The sequence below is a fragment of the Hemitrygon akajei genome, chromosome 13, assembly GCF_048418815.1.
Source record: "Hemitrygon akajei chromosome 13, sHemAka1.3, whole genome shotgun sequence".
In the NCBI taxonomy this organism is placed as follows: Eukaryota; Metazoa; Chordata; class Chondrichthyes; order Myliobatiformes; family Dasyatidae; genus Hemitrygon; species Hemitrygon akajei.
The window spans coordinates 13,998,307-14,022,407 of NC_133136.1; the positions used below are offsets into that span (position 1 = coordinate 13,998,307).

General features: G+C 41.5%; 1 protein-coding gene across 4 annotated transcripts in view; it reads left to right on the forward strand.

The window, feature by feature from the left end:
* oacyl (O-acyltransferase like) overlaps positions 1–21,916 on the forward strand; it is a 70,030-nt gene extending 48,114 nt beyond the window's left edge. For 3 of the 4 annotated variants that reach the window (XM_073064178.1, XM_073064179.1, XM_073064180.1), the window contains 6 exons: positions 510–589; positions 2,092–2,205; positions 3,489–3,615; positions 7,817–8,003; positions 11,021–11,163; positions 17,756–21,916. In XM_073064178.1, the coding sequence (XP_072920279.1) occupies positions 510–589; positions 2,092–2,205; positions 3,489–3,615; positions 7,817–8,003; positions 11,021–11,163; positions 17,756–17,860 (756 nt within the window). In that variant the 3' untranslated portion in view covers positions 17,861–21,916. Of the gene's footprint in view, positions 1–509; positions 590–2,091; positions 2,206–3,488; positions 3,616–7,816; positions 8,004–11,020; positions 11,164–16,944; positions 17,056–17,755 lie in introns of all 4 variants that reach the window. The other variant, XR_012101215.1, reaches the window with a different exon arrangement.
* The last annotated feature ends 2,185 nt before the right edge of the window (positions 21,917–24,101 follow it).

The window sequence follows — 24,101 nt, forward strand, 5'->3', positions numbered from 1 at the left end:
TGGGATCCATTCCAAAGTTAAAGATTAGTTTAGTTTTATTTGTTGCGTGTACACGTTTGTACATCGAAACATCAAAACTTACACAAAACATCAAAAATGCCTTATGTAGTCAGTGACTAACACAGTACAAGGATGTGGGGGGGGGGGGGCAGCCTGCAAATGTCACCATGCTTCTGGCACCAACGTAGCCGGCCCACCATTTGTATGTGTTTGTGTGATATTGTACGTCTTTAGAATGTGGGAGGAAACAAGAGCACCTGGAGGAAATCCCCGGGTCATGGGGAGAATGTACAAGCTCCTTACAGACAATGGTGGGAATTGAATCCTGATAGCTGATCACTGGCGCTGTAATAACATTACAGTAACTGCTACACTAAGGTGCCTCTGCACTTACAGAGGTCACATTCCACGTAGGGGCAGGATGGCTTGTCAGCAATACCCAAAGACGTAAAAGAAACATAAAGGTCCCTTTCTGACATGAAATAACTGGAACAAATCTGTCGTTGCAGTGCATGGGTTGGACATGGTACCTTGCAAATGACTTTCAGTTTCATATCACAACTCCGTTCTTCATTTTGCTCCTCTACAGGTGAGTGTTTATTATTTACTCACTTCCTAGGATGTTCCACTGCCTGTAAACTGGTTGCAGGGTCCTCCATTAATAAGCTTGAAAAGTAATTAAATGGTATTTGAAGATAAAGCAATTAGCTTTTTATTTATCACATATGCATCGAAACATATATTGTTTACATAGAAAAATACAGCACAGAAACAGGCCCTTTGGCCCACAATATTGTGCCAAACCAATTAATTTAGTAATTGAAAGGGCATCTCTGTTAATCCGCTCTACCTACACAGTGTCCACATCTTTCTATTTTCCTCACATTCATGCAGCTATCTAGATGTCTCTCAACAGTCCCAAATGTTTATGCCTCTGCCACCACCCCCAGGTAACGCACCCACCACAATCTGTGTAAATAAAACTTGCCCCTCACATCTCCTTTGAAATTATCCCCTCTCACCTTTAATGCATGGTGATACTCTGGTATCAGACATTTCAACCCTTGCCAAAAGATTTTGTCTGTCTACTCTATCTATGCCTCTAATAATCTAATAACCCTTTATAAGATCTCCCCACAGCCCCCGCTGCTCCTCGGAAAATCATCCAAAGAGGGAAAGAAAACTTAGTAGACAATTAACCATTTGATGAACCTCTTTGAAAGCACTTCTATCTACACTAATTTTTCATTTAAAGCCTGGTGCAAAATTTAGAATGGATAGAGAGCACGTCTGTGATATTCTGTTGTAAATTTTAGGAAACTACCTGAACAATTTTTTTCACATTTAGAGAAGGAGTTCCCAACCTTTTGTATGCCATGGACCAACACCCAGGTTGATCCCAGGTTGGGAACCCCTAGTTTAGAGCATCTTTGGAAACTAAAGTTGAAATTCTTGATGGTGTAGCATAGGAGAAAGTTTTGCTATTGCATGAAAAGAATCTCTTTATTTAAGATTAAGTGAACAGATCTCAAAAAACTTTCTTGATAGTAACTTGTAGAAGAGGTTTACGAAGATGTTGCCTGGTTTAGAGGGAATATGCTAGAATGAGATGTTGGACAAATGTGGGTAATTTTCTCTGGAGCAGCAGAGGCTGAGGGGAGATCTGATAGAGGTTTATAAGATTATGAGAGGCATAGATAGAGACAGACAGTATCTTTTTCCCAGGGTTGAAATGTCTGATACCAGAGGGCACGCATTTAAGGTGAGAGGGGCTAATTTCAAAAGAGATGTGAGGGGCAAGTGTTTTTACATAGAGAGGTGGTATGCCTGGAACGCACTGCCTGGGTTGGTTTAAGGGACATTTAGATAAGCACACAAATGTGAGGGAAATGGAAAGATAAGGACATCATGTAGACATAAGGGATTAGTTTAGCTGGCCATTTGATTACTAACTCAATTGGTCTAGCACGACATTGTGGGCTGAAGGGACTGTTCCTGTACCATTCTGTCCTATGGTTAGTAGATGGAAGTGAATGTCATTCCCATCTCTCACCAACATGAAGTAACATGTAAATGTCTATTTCTATTCAGGAACAGAATGCTTATGTTTGCCCTGGCAGGATTTCTCTTGATGACCTGTGTTATTGTTACTGCTTTCGTCTCATGGTTCTTCAAGTTGCCAGTTGGACTTCACTTAGATGCCAGGTAAATACCGGACTATTGCAGGACTTGGTAATATTGTAAAGCCTAGATATCCCCTTCATTAATATCAAGAGATGATTGCTTCGTGAGTGCTGATAACATTTCTGCAGTCTTTGTTTATAGAAGTGTTATACAATGTTTTAGTAACACACACAAAATGCTGAAAGAACTTGTCAGGTCAGGCAGCATCTATGGAAACAAATAAAGAACTGACTTTTCAGGCACAGACCAGCATCTGTAGAACCCCACACAAAATGCTGGAGGAACTCAACAGGTCAGGCAGCATCTATGAAAATGAGTAAACAGTTGACGCTTTGGGCCAATATCCTTCTTCAGGACGGAAAAGGAGAGGGAAAGATGCCAGAATAAAAAGGCGGGGGAGAGGAAGGCGTATAACTAGAAGGCGATAGGTGAAGCTACGTGAGTTGGATAAATAAAGGGCAGAAGAAAACGAAGGAATCTGCTATGAGAGGGGAGTGGACAATAAGGGAAAGGGAATGAGGAGGGGACCCAAGGGGAGGTGACAGGTAGGTAAGAAGAAGTAATAGGCCAGAGGGGGAGGGAATTTTTTTACTGGAAGGAGAAATCGATATTCATGCCATCAGGTTGGGTCACTGACAGAAGTTCAGAAGTGTCAAAACCAGCACTGTTGTAGACAGTAGACAGTTGTACCTAATAAAGTGTATGTTCTTGAATAGGTAGCTCTTGGAATGTACTCTAAACTAAAGTATTACATTACAAGGGTCTATCACAGGGGTGTCAAACTCATTTTAGGTCACGGGCCGGATTGAGCAAAATGCAGCTTCATGCGGGCCGGATCAGTCGGACGCGTGCGAACGCAGCTTTCGTTGCCTCCGTTTTTTCAGCCTGCTCTCACATGTCTCAGTCTCTGCTATAACTACAAAGTGTTTCACTTTATAAATTCCGTTTCTTATGAAGAAGACTGCTGAGCAAAACTGCCGAATAAACACTAAAAACCCTGAAAACCTGGTACCTGAATAAACTCAGCATTAGCCATATCATACGCCATAGGCGCTTCAATTACTGGGGCCAGCTTTAATAGTAATTAGATATTATCTCGCAGGCCAAAGATAATTCCACCGCGGGCCGGATTTGGCCCGCGGGCCTTGAGTTTGACATATATGGTCTATCAGATTAATTTTGAAGTCTCTCATATTAAAGTATGGAAGTTTTGAACAGTGACCCTTCACCCACAATGATTTAATTTGATAATTTGTCTCAGTATCACTGTCTATTACTAAGCAGTACATAATATTTATTTTCAGATTGCTTTCACACGGAGTATACAACACTCAATACTACGTAAAGCCTTATTGTCGCTATGGTCCATTCTTAATCGGAATCATGTTGGGCATTTTACTGCATCACAGAAAAGGTCCTTTGCTGACCAAGGTACTTACTTTAAGACAAAAAAAAAATCGAAAAAAAGGGTCGATGACTAACTTTGGCTTGGGCCTGAGTAGTATGAATAGTTCCATATAAATATTTGAAAATGATTGACTATGTCTTAGTGGAAGTTGGACTACATAGTTATTTAAATATTTTTATTTACTTAGAGATACAGCAGAGAATAGGCCCTTCCAACCCTTTGAGCCGCACAGCCCAGCAGTCCCTGATTTAATCGTAGCCTAATCACAGGACAATTTACAATGACCAATTAACCTACTAAACAGTACATCTTTGGATTGTGGGAGGAAACCGGAGCACCCGGAGAAAACTCATGCATTTTCATGGGGATGACGTAGAAACTCCTTATAGATGACATTGGAATTGAACTCCGAACTCTGAGGCCCCGAGATATAATAGTGTCGTGCTAACTGCTACGCTACCATGGTGCCCATATCATGAATATTGATATTGTCCATGTGGATATTAGTATATAAAAACTAAGGACTTTAGAACTGAGAATGTGAGCTGTCCTAGGTACCTAATAAAGTGGCCACAGAATGTATAAGACCCTAAGACATAGGAGCAGAATTAGGCCATCTAACCCATTGAGTCTGCTCCGAAATTCAATCATGGCTGATCCTTTTCTTCTATCTCCTCCTCAACCCCAGTTCCCGGACTTCTCTCCCTGTAACATTTGATGCCATGTCCAATCAAGAACCAATCAATCTCTGCCTTAAACACACCCAACGACCCGGTCTCCACAGCTGCATGTAGCAAAAAATTCCACAAATTCACCACCCTTTGTCTAAAGAAATTACTCTGCATCTCTGTATTGAAAGGGTGCACCTCTATCCTGAGGCTGTGCGCTCTTGTCCTAGACTCTCCCACCATAGGAAGCATCCTTTATACAGCTGTCTAGGCCTTTCAACATTCGAAAGGTTTGAACAAGATCCCCCCTCATCCTTCTGAATTCCAGTGAGTACAGACCCAGAGCCATCGAATGTTCCTCGTATGATAACCCTTTCATTCCTGGAATCATCCTTGTGAACCTCCTCTGGACCCTCTCCAATGCCAGCATATATTTTCTTAGATAAGGGGCCCAAATCTGTTCACAATACTCAAGGTGAGGCCTTACCTGTGCCTTATAAAGCCTCATCATCACATCCTTGCTCTTGTGATCCTTATGTATGTTTGTGATCTTCTGCTGCTGTAGCCCATCCACTTCAAGCTTCAATGTGTTGTGTATTTAGAGATGCTCCTCTGCACACCACTGTTGTAACACCTGGTTATTTGAGTTACTGTTGCCTTCTTGTCAGCTTGAACCAATCTGGCCATTCTCCTCTGACCTCTCACATTAACAAGGTGCTTTCATTCACTGGATGTTTTTTGTTTCTTGTACTATTCTGTGTAAACGTTAGAAACTTACAAGTTTACAGAGAAACTCTAGATTCCAGGAAGGATTGGAAGATTGATTGTCTTCCACTGCCAATTCTTCACCTTTCTTGCATCTAGGAAGGATTGGAAGATTGCCTGTCCTTCCACTGCCAGCTTTAGAGACTGCTGTGCATGAAAACCCCAGGAGATCAGCAGTTTCTGAGATACTCAAACCACCAACAATCATTCCACAGTCAAAGTCACTTAGATCATATTCCTCATTCTAGTGTTTGGTCTGAACAATAACTGAACCTCTTGACCAGGTCTGCATGCTTTTAAGCATTGAGTTGCTGCCACTAGATTGGCTGATTAGATATTTGTATTAATGAGCAGGTGTACAGGTGCACCTAATACGAGGAGTGATTGATAAACACATTACATATAGTAGAAGGAGTCAACTTTAGAAAACCTAGCACATTTATTTTTCACCCTCCCCTAGTGTTGCCACCATGTCCTCCTGATCCTCTTTGGGTGACAAGCCCTTGAGCCCGAGGTAGTGGATGACTGCACAAAGGCCGATGTTGTCCATTTTCTCAGATAGTGCTTACATGCTGTATAACTCATCTCCTTCTACCTTAGGCTACAAACTTATCAATCGTCCCTGCTGTGGACCACTTTCTGGAGGTGACTCCTACAAAGAAGGGATCTGTATGCTCCATGACCGCTGGACTAAGTGTATAAATGTAGGAGGAGACTATGTTTTCTAAAATTGACTCCTTCTACCTTAGGTCACGAACTTATCAATCACCATTGTGTGTATGTCGTCATGTACAGCTCTCCAAAGACTCACAATCCATTGAGGAAGGAAGTGTTTCCTTAACTTAGTTTAAAGTGGTTAATTCTTTGCCCTAATACTGTGCCTTCTGGCAATTGTAAAAGTTCTCTATTCCACATCATTAAAAAAACTTCCTAACGCAATGCACCCATAATCAGTACAAGGATTCTGAAAAAAAATTCTAGTTCATTTAAAATCTATTTAGTATTATTTTGATTATTCTGTTATTTACCTAAAAGAAAGATTGTGGTCACTAACTAGTCACCTAACTGTCTCTGTGGCCCTTGTGTTTCTCCCTCCCCTCCCCCCACCTTTTAACTCTCCTCCTCATCTTTCTTTCTCCAGTCCCGCTGAAGGGTCTCAGCCCAAAACGTCGACTGCACACTTTTCCATAGATGCCACCTGGCCTGCTGAGTTCCTGCAGCATTTTGTGTGTGTTGTCTGTGATCCTCAGCTGTGGTTAGGATTTACCATTTCCTTTCTCCTGCTTATCCTTTCTATACTCCAAGTTCTGAATATTCTCTTTACCTTCTTTGAACTTATTTATTTAATCAATCTATTTTTAGCTGGTTCAATCATCTAATTATAGTTTTCAATCTGTTTAATATCCTTCAAGCTAATTTTCTAGACGACACACTTATCACTGGAAGCCAAGCAGTAACTGGAGCTGTGGTACTCCCTTGCCAATCACAGACTTCCTGTGAAGTTGTGCTTTGAATTTTCTTTTCTAGTTTTCATTCTCATATCTGTTCCAAATTGGGAGCTGTTTTTTTTTGTTCTGTCCGCTTTCTTTTCAGAAGAATAGAGGACCATAAGGCACGGGAGCAGACTTAGGCCATTCAGCTCAATGAATCTTCTCTGCTATTCCATCATGGTTGATTTAGTATCTCTCTCAGCTGCATTCTCCTGCCTTCTTCCCATAATCTTTGACACCCTGACTAATCAAGATCTATCAACCTCTGCTTTAAATACAACCCAATGGCATGGCCTCCAAGGGCATCTGCGGCAACAAATTCCGCGATTCACCACACTCTGGCTAAAGAAGATCATCCTCATATACATTCTAAAAGGACATTCATCTATTTTGAGGCTGTATCCTCTGGTCCTAGACACCCTCGTCACACTGGAAACGTCCCCTCAATGTTCACACTATCCAGGCCTTTCAATATTTGATTTTCCTCTCAGGTCTGATTTTGCGGTGGCTCCATGTCTAAGGCTATTTGGTGCTCAGTATCTCTTTTTGGAAAAGTGGTTAGGACTTTCTAATGTCTATTCTAAACTGTTATTGTCGCTTAAATTTATGTATGCCGTATTACAATTAGAGTGGCAGAGTCTCTACCAGAGGAATGTAAAGCACTCCTTCCCTCCGCTAGCCTGCAGGTCACCCTTGCGGAAAGTGTAGCACCTACTTAGCCCCTCGATCAGGGTCACATGAAGCCATGGGAGCACGTGGTGGTGGAGCATGTCACAAGTCCTGGTTATGCGACCAGTGACACCAGGCAGATAATCTCTGAATTGTATTGAAAATGGCTTGAGTCACCTGTCCTGTAAAAGTCTCTGCCCAGAGGAAGGCAATGGCAAACTACTGTAGAAAAATTTGCCAAGAACAATCATTGTTAAGGTCATGATCATGCACGTCATAAGACACGGCACATAATGATGATGATGTGTTACAATGATAAAACGCTATTGTTGGAGGCCGAAGAAGATGGCCTGTCCTGGAGTTAAAGGACTGTACATGTGTGTGTGGATGGGATCAGGAACGTGTTTTGTTGTATATTGTGTTCTGTGCTGTTCTGGCAGGCATTGTGCCTATATTGTGTCAGCGGCGGAAGTGTGGTGACGCTTGTGGGCTGCACCCAGCACACTCTCAGCTGCGTTGGGTGTTAACGCAAATGGCTCATTTCGCTGTATGTTTCAATGTACAACAGATAAATAAACTTGATTTTCTTGATCTTGATCTCAAAAACAACCTAGAAGTACTCTCTTTTCCAGACCTCTGCCCTTATTGGATGGCTGTGCTGTCTGACCACAATGGCAGTGGTAGTTGCACTGGGCTATGCACTGGATGACTCTGTCAAGTCATATTCTGTGGCCCCTGTGCTCTATCAAGCGTTGCACAGGATTGCCTGGGCAGCTGCCGTAGGCTGGATCATACTCGTGTGTGAAGAACGACATGCAGGTACAATTATGACAAAATAACAAATGACCTTAGCAATACTTCAGCTGTTAAAAACTTCAGTCAGATCTTTAACCTTACGATTCATAAAACATGGAATGCTACAGCACAGTACAGGCCCTTTGGCCCACAATATTTTGTTTAACTTTTAACTTATTCTAAATTCAATCTAACCCTTCCCTCTTCACAGTGACTCAATCTTACTATCATCCATGTGCCTATATTAGTGTTTCTTAAATGCCCCGAATGTATCTGCCTCTACCAACACCCGTGGTAGTGTGTTCCATGCACCCACCACTCTCTGTGTAAAACATCTAACTCTAACTTTCCCCCTATACATTTCTCCAATCACTTCAAAATTAGGCCCTCTTGCATTAACTATTTCTGCTCCAGGAAATTGACCAAGAAGGCAAGCTATTGCCGGATTAGGACCTACCATGATCTTTATCTTTTGGGTCCTGGTGATCAACAACTTGTGTCTTGTGTTCCTGGTTTGGTTCCATCCAGTGATGTTAATTGAAAATATTCCTCTGTGTGTCAAATATAGGCTTTCTCCGCAAAGACAGATCTGTCAGTTACCATTGAAACATAGAAACGTAGAAAACTACAGCACAATACAGGCCCTTTGGCCAACAAAACTGTGCCGAACATGTCCTTACCTTAGAAATTACCTAGGGTTACCCATAGCCCTCTATTTTTCTAAGTTCCATGTACCTGTCCAGGAGTCTCTTAAAGGACCCTATTGTATCCACCTCCACCACCGTCGTTGGCAGCCCATTCCACGCACTCACCACTCTCTGCGTAAAATAATTTACCCCTGACATCTCCTCTGTACCTACTTCCAAGCACCTTAAAACTGTGCCCTCTCGTGTTAGTCATTTCATCCCTGGGGAAAAGCTTCTGACTATCCGCATGATCAATGCCTCTCATCATCTTATACATCTCTATCAGATCACCTCTCATCCTCCGTCGCTCCAAGGAGAAAAGTCCAAGTTCACTCAAACTATTCTCATAAGGTATGCTCCCCAATCCAGGCAACGTCCTTGTAAATCTCCTCTGCACTCTTTCTATGGTTTCCACATCCTTCCTGTAGTGAGGTGACCAGAACTGAGAACAGTACTCTAAGTGGGGTCTGACCAGGGTCCTATATAGCTGCAACATTACCTCTTGGCTCCTAAACTCAATCCCACAATTGATTAAGGCCAATGCACAGAATGCTTTCTTAACCACACAGTCAACTTGTGCAGTAGCTTTGAGCGTCCTATAGACTCGGACCCCAAAATCCTTCTGATTCTCCACACTGCCAAGAGTCTTACCATTAATACTATATTCTGCCATCATATTTGACCTACCAAAATGAACCACCTCACACTTATCTGGGTTGCACGCCATCTGCCACTTCTCAGCCCAGTTTTGCAACCTATTAATGTCCTGCTGTAACCTCTGACAGCCTTCCACACTATCCATAACACCTCCAACCTTTGTGTCATCAGCAGACTTACTAACCCATTCCTCCACTTACTCATCCAGATCATTTATAAAAATCACGAAGAGTCAGGGTCCCAGAACAGTACCCTGAGGCACACCACTGGTCACTGACCTCCATGCAGAACATGACCTGTCTACACCCACCCTTTGCCTTCTGTGGGAAAATCAGTTCTGGATCCACAAAGTAATTTCCCCTTCGTTTCTCAATAATCCTTGCATGGGATACCTTGTCAAATTCCTTGCTGAAATCCATATACACTACATCTACTGCTCTACCTTCATCAATGTGTTAAGTCACATTTAGTCAGAATTTAAGCATAGTGGAGTACTTACAATGTACAGTACTGTGCAAAAGTCTTCAGCACATAAATATATCAAGAGTCCCTAGTGCACTGTACTGTATTTGTTGACATGGTGGGGAGAGCAAGTTTGTAAATCTGGCAGGAGCAAATGATGTTGGTAACACTGAGGGACAGGTGGCAGAGAAGGAGTGCCAGCGGTGGCAGGTGGCATGGGTGCAGACACACCCAGCCCTGAGATACCAGGCAAGGTCATATGATTGCAAACAATTGTTTATTGATCATTACAGAGTGTCTCTCTGGTGCTTCCTGCTCCCTTCCCTCTTTCTTCCCCTTTTCCCAACCATGCCTCCCCTCTCTGTGCCCCCCTCCCACTCTCAGTCCACAATAGAGACCCATATCATAATAAGGTTTATCATCACTCACATATGTCATGAAATTTTTGTTTTTTCTTGTGGCAGCAGTACAGTGCAATACATAAAATTAGACACCCTGGCAGTATATATGTGCCTAAGAATTTGCACAGTACTGCAAAGACTGCAAAGATGAATGGTGAAAAGCTGATGGTAAAAGTCCTGCCTGAAAGCTTACAAAAAGTAGTAGATGCAGCCCGGTGCATCACAGGTAAAGCCCACCCCACCATTCAGCACATTTACAAGGAGCGCAGTCGCAGGAGAGCAGAGCCATCATCAATGACCACCACCATCCAGGCCATGCTCTCTTCTCGCTGCTGCCATCAGTCAGGAGGTACAGGAGCCTCAAGTTCCACACCACCTGATTTAGCAAACAGTTATTACCCCTCAACCATTGGGCTCTTGAACCAGCAAGAATAACTTCACTCACCCCAACACTGAATTGATTCCACAACCTACTCACTTTCAGGGATTCGACAACCCGTGTTCCCAATATTTATTGTTATTATTTTGTTTTTTTTTGTATTTGCACAGTTTGTTGTCTTTTGCACACTGGTTGTTTGTCTGTCTTTGTTTTCATTGACTCTTAGTGTTTCTTTGTATTTACTGTGAATGCCTGCATGAAAATGAACCTCAGGATTTTATTTTGAATTTTAAAAATGTAACTTGGGTCACATCAGTTGTTCCCAGTTTAAGTAAGCAGTGTTCAAGTATTCCAGTAATAAGACTGATAAACATTTCTTATTCGGAAGTTAATTGGTCTAATCACAGCTATTAATCAAACTTACTTTGTTTTATTTCTTATCAATTTTCCCCTTAGGGTTTGTTGGTACTTTTCTGTCCAGCAAGTTATGGATCCCCCTTGCCAATATCAGCTATGCCTGTTTCCTGATACACCCTGCTGTGATAGATATGTATTCTGGGCTACAGGAGACACTCCTTCATTACACAGACATCAACATGGTGAGTTATTCCATAATTTCTCCTGATTTGATTCTGGGACTATTTGTGTATCTTCAACTACAATAAGAATTGGCATTCATATCCTGATGTCCTGGAGAGTTTTTACAGTTTTGTCTTCAAAACTTGCAATGTATGGCTAAACAAGAGCAAACAAGCCCACACACAGTTGTACAGCAGTTAGTAGTGGTTAGCATATGAGGCCCGGTACTCACTGAGTTTAAAAACCCATTGAACATTGAAAGGCCTAGATAGAATAATAGAATGGATGTGGAGAGGATGGTTCCTGTAGTGGGGTAGTCTAGGACCATAGGGCACAGCCTTAGAATAGAAGAATGGGGGCTGGCATTCTCATTGAAACCTATTGAATGTTAAAAGGCCTAAATAGAGTGGATGTGGAGGGGATGTTTCCTATAGTGCGTGAGTCTAAGACTGGGGGCACAGCCTCAGAATATAGAGATGTCCATTTAGAAAGGAGATAAGGAGGAATTTCTTTAACCAGAGGGTGGTGAATCTGTGGTGTTCAATGCCACAAGTGGCTGTAGAGGCCAGGTGATTGAGTGTATTTAACCATATAACCATAGAACAATTACAGCATGGAAACAGGCCATCTCGGCCCTTCCAGTCCGTGCTGAATGCTTAATCTCACCTAGTCCCACCTACCTTCTCTCAGCCCATAACCCTCCATTCCTTTCCTATCCACATACCTATCCAATTTTTTTTTATATGACAAAATCGAACCTGCCTTTACCACCTCTACTGGAAGTTCATTCCACGCAGCTACCACTCTCTGAGTAAAGAAGTTCCCCCTTGTGTTACCCCTAAATTTTTGCCCCTTAACTCTCAACTCATGTCCTCTTGTTTGGATCTCCCCTACTCAATGGAAAAAGCCTATCCATGTCAACTCAATCTATCCCCCTCATAATTTTAAATACCTCCATCAAGTCCCCCCTCAACCTTTACGCTCCAAAGAATAAAGACCTAACTTGTTCAACCTTTCTCTGTAACTTAGGTGCTGAAACCCAGGTAACATTTTAGTAAATCTCCTCTATACTCTCTCTATTTTGTTGCCATCTTTCCTATAATTCGGTGACCAGAACTGTACACAATACTCCAAATTTGGCCTCACCAATGCCTTGTACAATTTTAACATTACATCCCAACTCCTATACTCAATGCTCTGATTTATAAAGGCCAGCATACCAAAAGCTTTCTTCACCACCCTATCCACATGAGGTTCCACCTTCAGGGAACTATGCACCATTATTCCTAGATCACTCTGTTCTACTGCATTTCTCAATGCCCTACCATTTACCATGTATGTCCTATTTTGATTATTCCTACCAAAATGTAGCACCTCACACTTATCAGCATTAAACTCCATCTGCCATCTTTCAGCCCACCCTTCTAACTGGCCTAAATCTCTCTGCAAGCTTTGAAAACCTACTTCATTATCCACAATGCCACCTATCATCTGCATACTTACTAATCCAATTTACCACCCCATCATCCAGATCATTAATGTATATGACAAACAACATTGGACCCAGTACAGATCCCTGAGGCACACCACTAGTCACCGGCCTCCAACCTGACAAACAGTTATCCACCACTACTCTCTGGCATCTCCCATCCAGCCACTGTTGGATCCATTTTACTACTTCAATATTCATACCTAACAATTGAACCTTCCTAACTAAACTTCCATGTGAAACCTTGTCAAAGGCCTTACCGAAGTCCATATAGACAACATCCACTGCTTTACCCTCGTCAACTTTCCTAGTAACCTCTTCAAAAAATTTAAGATGGAGGTTGATAGGTTTTTGATTGAACAGGGCGTCAAAGATTACAGGGAGAAGGCAGAAGAATGAGAGTGAGAGGAAAATGGATAAGCCAGGATGAAATGGTGAAGCAGACTTGATGAGCTGACTGGCTTAATCCTCCTATGTCTTATGGTCTTTTTACAGCTTGGGGCGTCAAGAGTTCAGAGTTCAATTCCAGTGCAGTCTGTAAGAAATTTCTGTGTTCTTCCTGTAAGCATTTGGGCTTCTTCCAGGCTCCTGTTTCCTCGCACTGTCCAGAGACACACCTACTGGAGGGTTAATTGGTGATTGCAAATTGTCCTGCGATTGGGATAGCATTGAATGGTTTAGTTGCTGGGCAGTTCAGCTCGTTGGGTCAGAAGGGCCCTGTTCCACACTGTATCTCTAAATGAAATAGAAATTAGGACTTTTCGCCAAATGTGTGGTCAGAAAAGTAGGTTCTTAAAGAAATAAGGGGAAAAAAAACTTGGTTAGACCATATTTGGAATATTGTATTCAGTTCTGATTGCCTCATTATAGTAAAGATGTTAAGCTTTAGAGGGAGTGCAGAGAAGGTTTACCAGGATGCTGCCTGGATTAGAGGGCACGTCTTATGAGGATAGGTTAGTGAGCTAGGGCTTCTATCTTAGAGTGAGGGAGGATGAGAGGTGACATGGTAGAGGGGTACAGGATGATAGGAGGCACAGGTCAAGTGGATAGTCTGAGATCTTTTCCCAGGGTGGAAATGGCTAATACCAGGGGACATAATTTTAAAGTGATTGGAGGAAAATATAGGGGGGATGTCAGAGGAATGTTTTTTAGGCAGGGAGTGGTGAGGGTGTGGAATGCCTGCCAGGGGTGGTGACAAGGGCAGGTATATTAGGGGCATCTAAGAAACCGTAGATAGGCAAAAGGATGATTAAAAAGTGGAGGGTTGTACAGGAGGGAAAGGTTAGATTGGTCTTAGAGTAGATTAAAAGACCAGCATAACATCGTGGGTTGAAGGACCTATACTGTTTTGTATGTTCTATATTGAAAATAAGAGCAGCTGGAAAAGTTTTGTGGGTGAGGGTTTTAAAATGGACTTCCTGAACATATGACCTTGGCAGATGAAGATAAGGTCACTGATGATGGAGGAATTTAAGTTGGAGAAAAGATGGTAAAATTCAGAGATATCAGAACCTTGAAGGGTTGGAAGATATTACACGGACAAGGATGGGTGAGATCTCAGAGCTGTTTCAAATTTGAAAATAGGAATAAATATAAAATTGAGCAGCCTCTGGACTGAAAGGCAAACCAAGTCAACAAGCACAGGATAGTAGATGAACAATGATAATCAGTAAATGTATATGCAATGGACCTGTATCCTCATGGAACTACAAGGGACTGCAGATGCTGAAATTTGAAACAACAAATAAAATGCTGGAGGAACTCAACATGCTAGGCAGCATCTATGGAGGGAAGTGGACAGTTGTAGTTTTAGATCAAGACCATACGACACAGGAGCAGAATCAGGCCATTCATTCCATCGAATCTGCTCTGTTATTCAGGGAAAATAGCCTGCTTTATTTTCCCTTTCAACCCTATTCTCCTGCCTTTTCTTCAAAACCTTTGACACCCTTACCTATCACCCTCTGCTTTTAAGATACCCAATGAAATGGCCTCCACAGCCATCTCTGGCCATGAATTCCACATTTTTAGCCTCTGGTTAAACAAATTCTTCCTCTTCTCTGTTCTAAAGAACAGAGTTCCAGGGGTTCCCAACCTGGGGTCCACGACCCTTCAGTTAATGGCAAGGGTCCATGGCGTGAAGAGAAAGGTTAGAAATTCCTGTTCTATTCTGAAGCTGTGCCCTCTGGTCCTAGGCTCTCCCACTAATGGTAATATCCTCTGCACCTCCGCCCTATCCAGCCACACTAATACTCAGCAAGTTTTAACATGTGGTAGAAGACCCTTCGTCTGGACTTGAAGATAGGTGGAGATAGCTAGTATAGGGACAGAGTGGAGCAAGAATTAGGAGGTGAGAGGCGGATTCAGGTAAGGAGATGGATGTTGATAGGCAGATGAAGGTGGGTTTGATGTCAGAAACTGGATGATGACGGGGGAAGTGACGGAGCTGAAGATGGTGAAATGTGATAGGAGAGGACCGTGGAGCACTGAGCCTGTCTTTTCTACATAGCACCCAGCAATCATTAATTCACTCTGAGATCATTGACAGGGCTTGTGTTCAGGACATTGAACATTAGAGAGTTGGAAGGTCCAGCTCTTCTGAGGACAATTTATATTTAAAGGTCAGCACTTACAAAGAAATTGGGTGGGCATTGAGCAGGTTATTCACAGATTGGATTAATATCATGACTAGGAAAGATTATATTTTATGATGAATACATTCTAAGGTGCATTAATTAAAACTTGCTAATTTATTATTACAAGGAATAGATTTTAAAACTTCTTCTTTCAAATGTTCCCTGGTTCACAGCAGAGTTTGCTCAGTAGTATGCAAATGACTTTGATGGGGAGATCATAGAAAGAAAACATTAAATAAAATCCTCGGTTTTCTTTGCCAATTATAAGACCATAAGACCATGAGATGTTGGAAAGTAATTAGACCATTTGGCCCATCAAGTCTGCTTTGCCATTTCATCATGTCTGATCCATTTCCCTGTCAAAGCCACTCTCCCTGTATCCCTTCATGCCCTGACTAATCAAGAATCTATCATCCTCTGCCTTAAATATACCCAATAACTTGACCTCTACAGCTACCTCTGGCAACGAATTCCACAGATTCACACTATCTGGCTAAAGAAATTCCTCCTCATCTCTGTTCGAAAAGGATGCCCCTCTATTCTGGGGCTGTGTTCTCTGGTCTTAGACTCTCCCACCATAGTAAACATCCTCTCCACATCCACTCAATCAAAACCTTTCAACATTCGATGGGTTTCAATGTGTTAAATTGAAATTATAAGGGAAATCATTCTAGAGTTAATGATACTCAATGTAGTAAAAATAATCTAATCCCAGGATAAAATATGATTATCTCAATGATATTTTCTGTATTTTTATACCATGGATTCTCTTCGATGCTGCTCCTTTATTACAATTAGACTTGGCAGTGGAGATGACAGTGACAGGCAAAGAACAACACTGAGGAAGTTCATTCCCTTCACCATCTAAACATGTTGAGAAAAGCTTTGTACCCAAAAGATAACGTTGTTAAAAATACATTCAGTGGCCACTTTATTATGTACCTAATTCCTGTACCTAATAAAATGGCCACTGAGTGTATATTTGCTGTCTTCAGCTGCAGAAACCCAACCACTTCAAGGCTCAATATGTTGTGCATTCAGAGATGCTCTTCTGCACACCACTGTTGTAATGTAAAATACACACCAAACGCCGGAGGAACTCAGCAGGTCACCAAATGAAAAAATAGTTGAATTTTCAGGTCAAGACACTTCATTGGGATTGGAAAGGAAAGGGGAAGATGCCAGAATAAAATGTAGGGGGTGGGGTGGTGGGAACGGAGGATAAGCTAGAAGTTGAGAGGTGAAACCAGGTGGAAGGGAAAGGTAAACAGCTGGAGAAGAAGGAATCTGATCGGAGAGGGGAGTGGACAATGGGAGAAATGGAAGAAGTAGGGGCAGCAGGGGGTAGTGCTAGGCAAGTGAGGTGATTAAAGGGGAGGAATGAATGGACAGGTGAATCACAGAGGGAGTGTTCACTGGGGAAAGCAGAAAATGGAGGGGTTGTAGGAGGAAAGAAAAGATCTGTTTGGGATGGGATCCTGTTGAAGATGGCAGAAGTTGTGGAGAATGATGTTTTGGACATGGAGGTTAATGGGTTGGTAGATGAGGACAAGAGGAATTCTATCCTTGTTAAGGTGGTGGGAAGAAGAGGTGAACATGGATGTCTGGAAATGGAGTAGATGCAGGTGAGGGCAGCAATGGCGGAGGAAGAGTAACCCTGTTCTTTGAAAAATTAGGACATTTCTGATGTTCTGGAAAGGAAAGCCTTATCCTGGGAACAGATGCGGCAGAGATGATGGAACTAAGAGGAGGGAATGGCACTCTTACATGAGACACTTTGGGAAAAGGTATAGTCAAGATAACCGTGGAATTCAGTAGTTCTATAAAAGATGTTGTTTGACAGTTTGTCACCAGAGATGGAGGCAGAGAGATTGTAAAAGGGGAGAGAGAGGTCAGAAATTACCAAGTAAATTTGAGGACAGGGTGGAAGTTAGAGGCAAAGTTGATGGAACTGTTGAGCTCAGCATGGGTGCAGGAAGCAACACCAACGTAGTCATCAAAGTAGAGCAGGGATAGCTGGGGAGCATTACCAGGGAAGGACTGGAACATGGATGGTTCAGCTGAGAAATTGTTATCTTCCTGTCACTCTGGCCATTCTCCTCTAACTTCTCTCATTAACAAGGCATTTTCACCCTCAGAATTGCCACTCACTGGATGTCTTTTTTTTTTGGTTTCTTGCACCATTTTCTGTAAAAATTGTCTCACACTGTTGTGCGCGACAATCTCACAAGATCAGCAATTTCCGAGGTACTCAAACCACCCATCTGGCACCAAAACTCATTCCACAATTAAAGTCACTTAGATTACATTTATTCCCCATTCTGATGTTTGGGCTGAACCTCTTGACCATGTCTGTATGCTTTCATGCATTGAGTTGCAGCCATACGATTGGTTGATTAGATATTTGTGCAGGTATACAGTTGTACCTAATAAAATGGCCAGTGTGTGTATATACAATACCAATATTCTCTTTTTTTCTTCTCCTAGTTTTACCTCTTCATTGGTCACACGGTTTTGGCACACATCATAGGATTTGCATTATGCATATGTATTGAAAATCCTGTTCAAGCGTTACGGAAGTACTTCCGATAATCGTATTCTAGACTTCAAGTAATAACCTCCTTATCGACTTCCCTGAAGATTCACCATTTAAACTTAGTTGAACTTAGTGGATTGAAATGGTAAATCTTTAGCTCTCAAGAAAATTGCCTGCCTTTTTAAAGAACATCTCACTTTTAATGCTTCTAAAATTCTTAATATCTATGTGCTTATGAAATGCCTACAAAAAAGGTGGGAGGCATGGAATGGATCTTAGATCTCAAGCTGTGTTGGAACTGGTCTTGTTGTGATATTGTACCATCATTCTTCTTATAAGTATTTCAGTGAATTAAGTCTCTCAGATAGCTCAATGCAAAACAACATCTAGGATTAACTTTCAATTCCATTAATGATATGGTATTTCTCATTAAAGTTTACTACTTGAAAATATATATAGTATTGACTTTTGTCATTTAGAAATAACAAGCTACCTTATTTCTGTTAGGTTGTCATAGTCAGGAGAGGTATTAAATGCTCCCAATGGCATGCATCTCAAATAGCCTCTAACAATCAAGTCCACCTTCTGGCCTTCACGTGTGGCTTAGCTACAGAGCCCAGTGGGACCATTTCTACTGACAGGAGAATGGGCAAAGGCAGGTTACTGGTGCCTTAAAACCAGTTGCTTCCGGCAGATGGGGCTCGTTGGCCATGGTTGGCAGCTGTTCTAGGAGAAGGAAAACTCTGATCTCAAACCGCAGCTGCCTTGCAGCTATACCCAGTCATGGAAATAGCTTTGGGGGTAAAGCCAGAGGAAAAATCCAGTGTCGGAGTCCTTAAGGCAGTCATACGTTGAGTTCAACACTGACTGGCAACTCCTGCAATGCCACTAATGCCAGTGTGTATTTGCTTCTGTTATTCCTTTGAATTCATCAGCTGTGTGGAGAGGGGAAGCCTGATACATGGGCAACACATTGCTCTTCATATAGTACTACCCTGGCTTGCATATTAATATAGACAGCTTGGACACAACATCCATGGTCGACTCCAACCAAAGGAGGGCCTGCAAAGCTACAATTTTGTTTATTAGCATTGACAGTGAAATGGTAATTTCTCATTTTTGAGCATTTGATATTAGAACAAAACAATTACTATCATTCCACATCACACAAAAGGTATTATATACATGAAGTTGAAATATTTGTAAGATCATAGAAGACACAGAAGATAGTACGTTATGAGCTGCAGGCAATCCTAATTGGTTTTACACGCAAATTATCTGTTCGTAGTTTCCTGCACTGAAGTTTCTCTATGGCAAAGACTGTTGAATCCTCCTTGACCTGTGTAGTGCTACTGGAGAGGAAGATCATTTCTACACTTTTCTGTAGTATCATATACGGCACTCTGTAACATCTTTGGAATAGACTATTGTGTCTCAGAAGACTTGATAAAATACTGACAATTCTTACAGTGTATAACTGAGTTGGGTTAATACTTTTTTTGGAAATGTTTCTCAAATCAATAAAGACAGGAGGAAAGCACAGAACCATTAGTTATGTAGATTGTTAGTGCACTAAATGTACTTGTTTTAAATGTTTTCGACTGCACTTAAGAAGAATGTTACTGGAATGATGTGTTACAGAGTGTAGAGCCCAGAAAGTTTTACTGAAATCAAATATTACTGTTTTAAAAGATTTGTGTTTCATTATTGCTTCAAATATTTCAAAGATTCAAAGACTGTAAACTCATAAAACCTCAAGCACAGATTCACGCGTCGACATCACCTAATTTCTCAGCTTCTAGGTCTCTTCAAAGTGTAGCTACTGAAATATTCAACATGCATTGTTATTTAGGGAGATCACCGACTATCATACCCCATAAAGTGTTTAAGTGGAGCCGCAGGAGATGGCTCAGGTCCTCAATGAATATTTCTCCTTTATTTTTATTGTGGAGGAGGACATATGGACTTCAGACATTGTGATATTTAATGGCAAGTCTTGGGCATTGTCCTCATTACAACAGAGCAGGTACTGACTGTCTTAAAGCATGTAAAAGCAGATAAATATCCAGGCCAAAAGACATTCTGTAGATGCTAGAAATCTAGAGCAACACACACATCATGATCTCAGCCTGGAACGTCAATTGTTGTTGAAGCCTGACCTGCTGTGTTCCTCCAGTACTGTGTGTGGTGTGTGTGTGTGTGTGTGTGTGTGTGTGTGTGTGTGTGTGTGTGTGTGTGTGTGTGTGTGTGTGTGTGTGTGTGTGTGTGTGTGTGTGTGTGTGTGTGTGTGTGTGTGTGTGTGTGTGTGTGTGTGTGTGTGTGTGTGTGTGTGTGTATATATATATATATATATATATAAATAAATCTCCAGGGACCAACAAGGAATATTCAAGAATACTGTTGAAAGCTGGAGAAGAACTTGCTTGAGGCCTTGCTGAGTTATCTGCATCATTATGGTGATGGGTGATGTTCTGAGTCTGGATGGAGGCTAATGTTGTACCTTTATTTAAGAAGGCCTGCAAAATAAAACCTGGGAACATTAGACCAGTAAGCCCAACATCTGTGCTAGGTAAAGATAAAATTTAGCTTTATTTGTCACATTTATATCAAAACATATGGTGAAATGCATCAAATGTTTAACTGCCAGTTACTGGAGGAAATTCTGAGGGACAAGATATATAAGTCTTTATATATAAAGAGAAATAGGGGTTGATTATTGAGCGACAGCAAGGCTTTGTGTGTGGGAGATCATGTCTGAACAATTACATAAAGTATTTGAAGAAGTAACCAAGAAGGTTGATGAGGGCATAATAGTTGGTGTGGTCTATATTGCGGAACAATCATCAACTGGTGTAAGTTTGGCAATTCACCACTCAAGTTTAATTAATCAAAGCTTGCATTTTATTGTGAACGCACAAACATCATCATAACTACTGTCTGTTGACCCTAGGCCAACAACTTAAAACATAATTTCTTCTGTTCCCTCTCTACCAATTCTTTCAGAATACTTGTCCAATTTATAGCATGGAAATATGGATTACCCACTGGCCAAATGATTGGTCCTTTTTTTCCCAGCCCCTGGAATGGGGGCCTTCCTTGTGATAATTAGTCTCCAGAGTTCTCACTGCTTTGCATTTGAAGCCCCTCATTTTTATACTCCCTCCTTTTCAGTTCAAATGTTGCATTTCAATTTTAGTCTTGAGGCAAGGTAATTTGATTCCAATCAATTGATTTATTGATCATCACAGAATGTCTCTCTGGTGCTTCCCACTCCTTCCCTTCTCCCTTCCCCTTTTCCCAACCATGATTCCCCTCTCCCTGCCCACTTCCCTGTCTCAGTCCACAATAGAGACACTTATCAGAATCAGGTTTATCATCACTTACCTATGCCATGAAATTTGTTTTTTTTTTGCTGCAGCAGTACAGGGCAATATGTAAAATTACTACAGTTCTGTGCAAAGGTCTTAGGCACCCTAGCTATGTGTATGTACCTAAGGCTCTTGCACAGTTCTGAACATAGATAGGAAATGTTCACAGGGATATGAACCAAACTTGGACAAATGGAACTATCCTAGAGAGGATCAGAGTCAGGGTTATTATCACTCTTATCTGACACAAAATTTGTTGTCTTGTGGGAGCAGTACAGTGCAAAGACATAACATTACTATAAACTACAAAAGAAATAGATGGTAAAAAACAAAAGGGGTTAATGAGGTTCAGTTAATGGGTCGATGGACCATTCAGAAATATGATGCGGAGGGCGTGTGCCAGTTGGCAAGCATCCTTGATGATGGATGCTGCCTTCTTGAGGATGCCTTTGGAAGATGTCATTGATGCTGGGAGGGTTGAGTTTGTGATGGAACTGGCTGAGTCTACGCCCCTCTGGAGCCTCTAGATTCTCTGAATCTAGGTGGGCATGGATCAATTCATCAAAAGTCCAGTTTCTGTCCTGTGTTTCTCTATGACTATTATTGTCTTCATGTCAATAGTTCTCAAGTAGCAAACAGTAAAGACAATTTGCAAAAACTCCAAGAGGATAGCAACCAAATATTGTAGCAATTTAGAATTATTATTTGTCTTCTGTATTAATAAATGACATTTGCTGAAATTAAGTTTTCTTTGAAGTTATTCCTTTCAGTGCAATCTTTGTATATGCTATTATCTTCCATGAGGCACAATTATTGGATCTTATCTCAATTACTGTGGTAAAAACAATGAAACTGGAAGTCTACAGTGATTCTAATGCTAATTACAAATATTTCAATAATGCTTGAATTTCCTTTTCTTCTTCACGGTGCTGTTAATAGCTGAATCTTTTTATTTCTCTGAGAGCTTTGTTCATGAATGAACTGCCTGGAACAAAAATAACATACTGTTCCTATCATTTATCTCCTTGAGTTTCCTTAACATCTTGTTGTTCAAACTTTTTAACCAACTCTGAAATCAATCTAACACTTCAGCCCTCCAGTTCTCTATAATCTATGTGCCTATCTAAGAGTCTATTAAGTGTCCCTAATGTACCTGCCTCCACTACTACCCTTGGCTGAGTGTTCCATTGGTTGGGTCAACTATGGATGTTGTGTCCCAGCTGTCTGGTTGATACAGAAGCCAGGACAGTACAATGTGGAGAAGAAACTGCTGCCGATTAGCAGGCTTCCCCTCACCAGGCAGTTGATGCATCCAAAGGAATGGCAGAGATCGGTACAATTTGGCACCAGCAGTATCGCAGGAGTTGTCAGCCAATGCAAGACTGCCTTAAGGAATCCAGCTCCATATTTTTCCTCAAGGTATACTCCCAGGGCCTTCCCCATCAAAAGGCAGCATATGTTTGAGATCAGAGTTTTCTTTCTCCTAGATGAGTTGTCAACCACAGCTGACAATCCTCCTCTGCCCAAAGTGATTGGTTTAAGATGCCAGTAATCCACTTTCCCCCCCTCTCTTGTCAGTAGAAAAGCTTCCTCCAGGCTTATTAGCTAAGCCACACATGAAGGCCAGGAGCTGGACTCGGTTATCAGAGGCTATTTAAGATCATAAGACCTGGATATAAGAGCAGAATTAGTTTATTTAGCCATATCGAGTCCACTCCACAATTTCATTGTGGCTGATACAATTTTCCCTCTCAGCCCCAACCTTCTACCTTCTCCCCATATTCCTTCATGCCCTCTCCAATCAAGAATCTATTAACCTCAGCCTTAAATATACGTAAAGACTTGGCCACAATAGCTGCCTGTGGCAATGAATTCCACAGATTCACCGCTCTCCGGCTGAAGAAATTCTAAAAGAACATCTCTCTATTCTGAGGCTGTGTCCTCCTGTCTTAGACATTTTTACCATAGGAAATATCCGCTAACTCTATCAAGGCTTTTACCATTTGATTGGTTTCAATGAGGTCATCTCTCATTCTTCTAAATTCCAGTGAATATAAGCCCAGAGACATCAAAACTCTTCTAAAGGCAAGCTGTTTAATCCTGGAATCCTTTCTATGAACCTCCTTTGAACCTTCTCCAGTTTCAGCACATCCTTTCTAAGATAAGGTGCCCCAAACTGCTCAAAATTCTACAAAGTGAGTCCTCACCAGTACTTCATAAATTCTCAAAATTACATCCTTGCTTTTATATTCTAGACCTCGTGAAATGAATGCTAACATTGTATTTGACTTCCTCACCGCAGACTCAACCTGCAAATTAACCTTTACAGAATCCTGCACAAGGACGTCCAAATCCCTTTGCACCTCAGATTTTTGTTTTTCTCTCCATTTAGAATATAGTCAACCCATTCATTTCTTCTACTGAAGTGCATGACTATATACTTCCTGACACTGATTTCCATCTGCCACTCCTTTGCCTATTCTCCTAGTCTAAGTCCTTCTGTAGCCTCCCTATTTCTTGAAAACTATGTGCCCCTCCACCTATCTTTAAAACATCTGCAAACTTTGTTTCAAAGCCATGACCTCCATCATCCAAATCATTGACATTTAACATAAAAAGAAGCAATCCCAATTTAGACACCTGGGAAAAACCACTAATCACCAACAGCCAGCCAGAAAAGCCTCCCTTTATTCCCACTCTTTGCCTTCTGCCATTCAGCCACTGCTTTATCCATGCCAGAATCTTTCCTGTAGTACCATGGGCTGTAGATTGTTAAGCAGTTTCATGTGTGACACCTTGTCAAAGGCCTTCTGAAAATCCAAACAGACAACATTAACAGATTCTCCTTTGTCTGTCCTGCCTGTTATTTCTTCAAAGAATTCCAACAAATCTGTCATGCAAAATGTTCCCTTGAGGAAACCATGCTGAC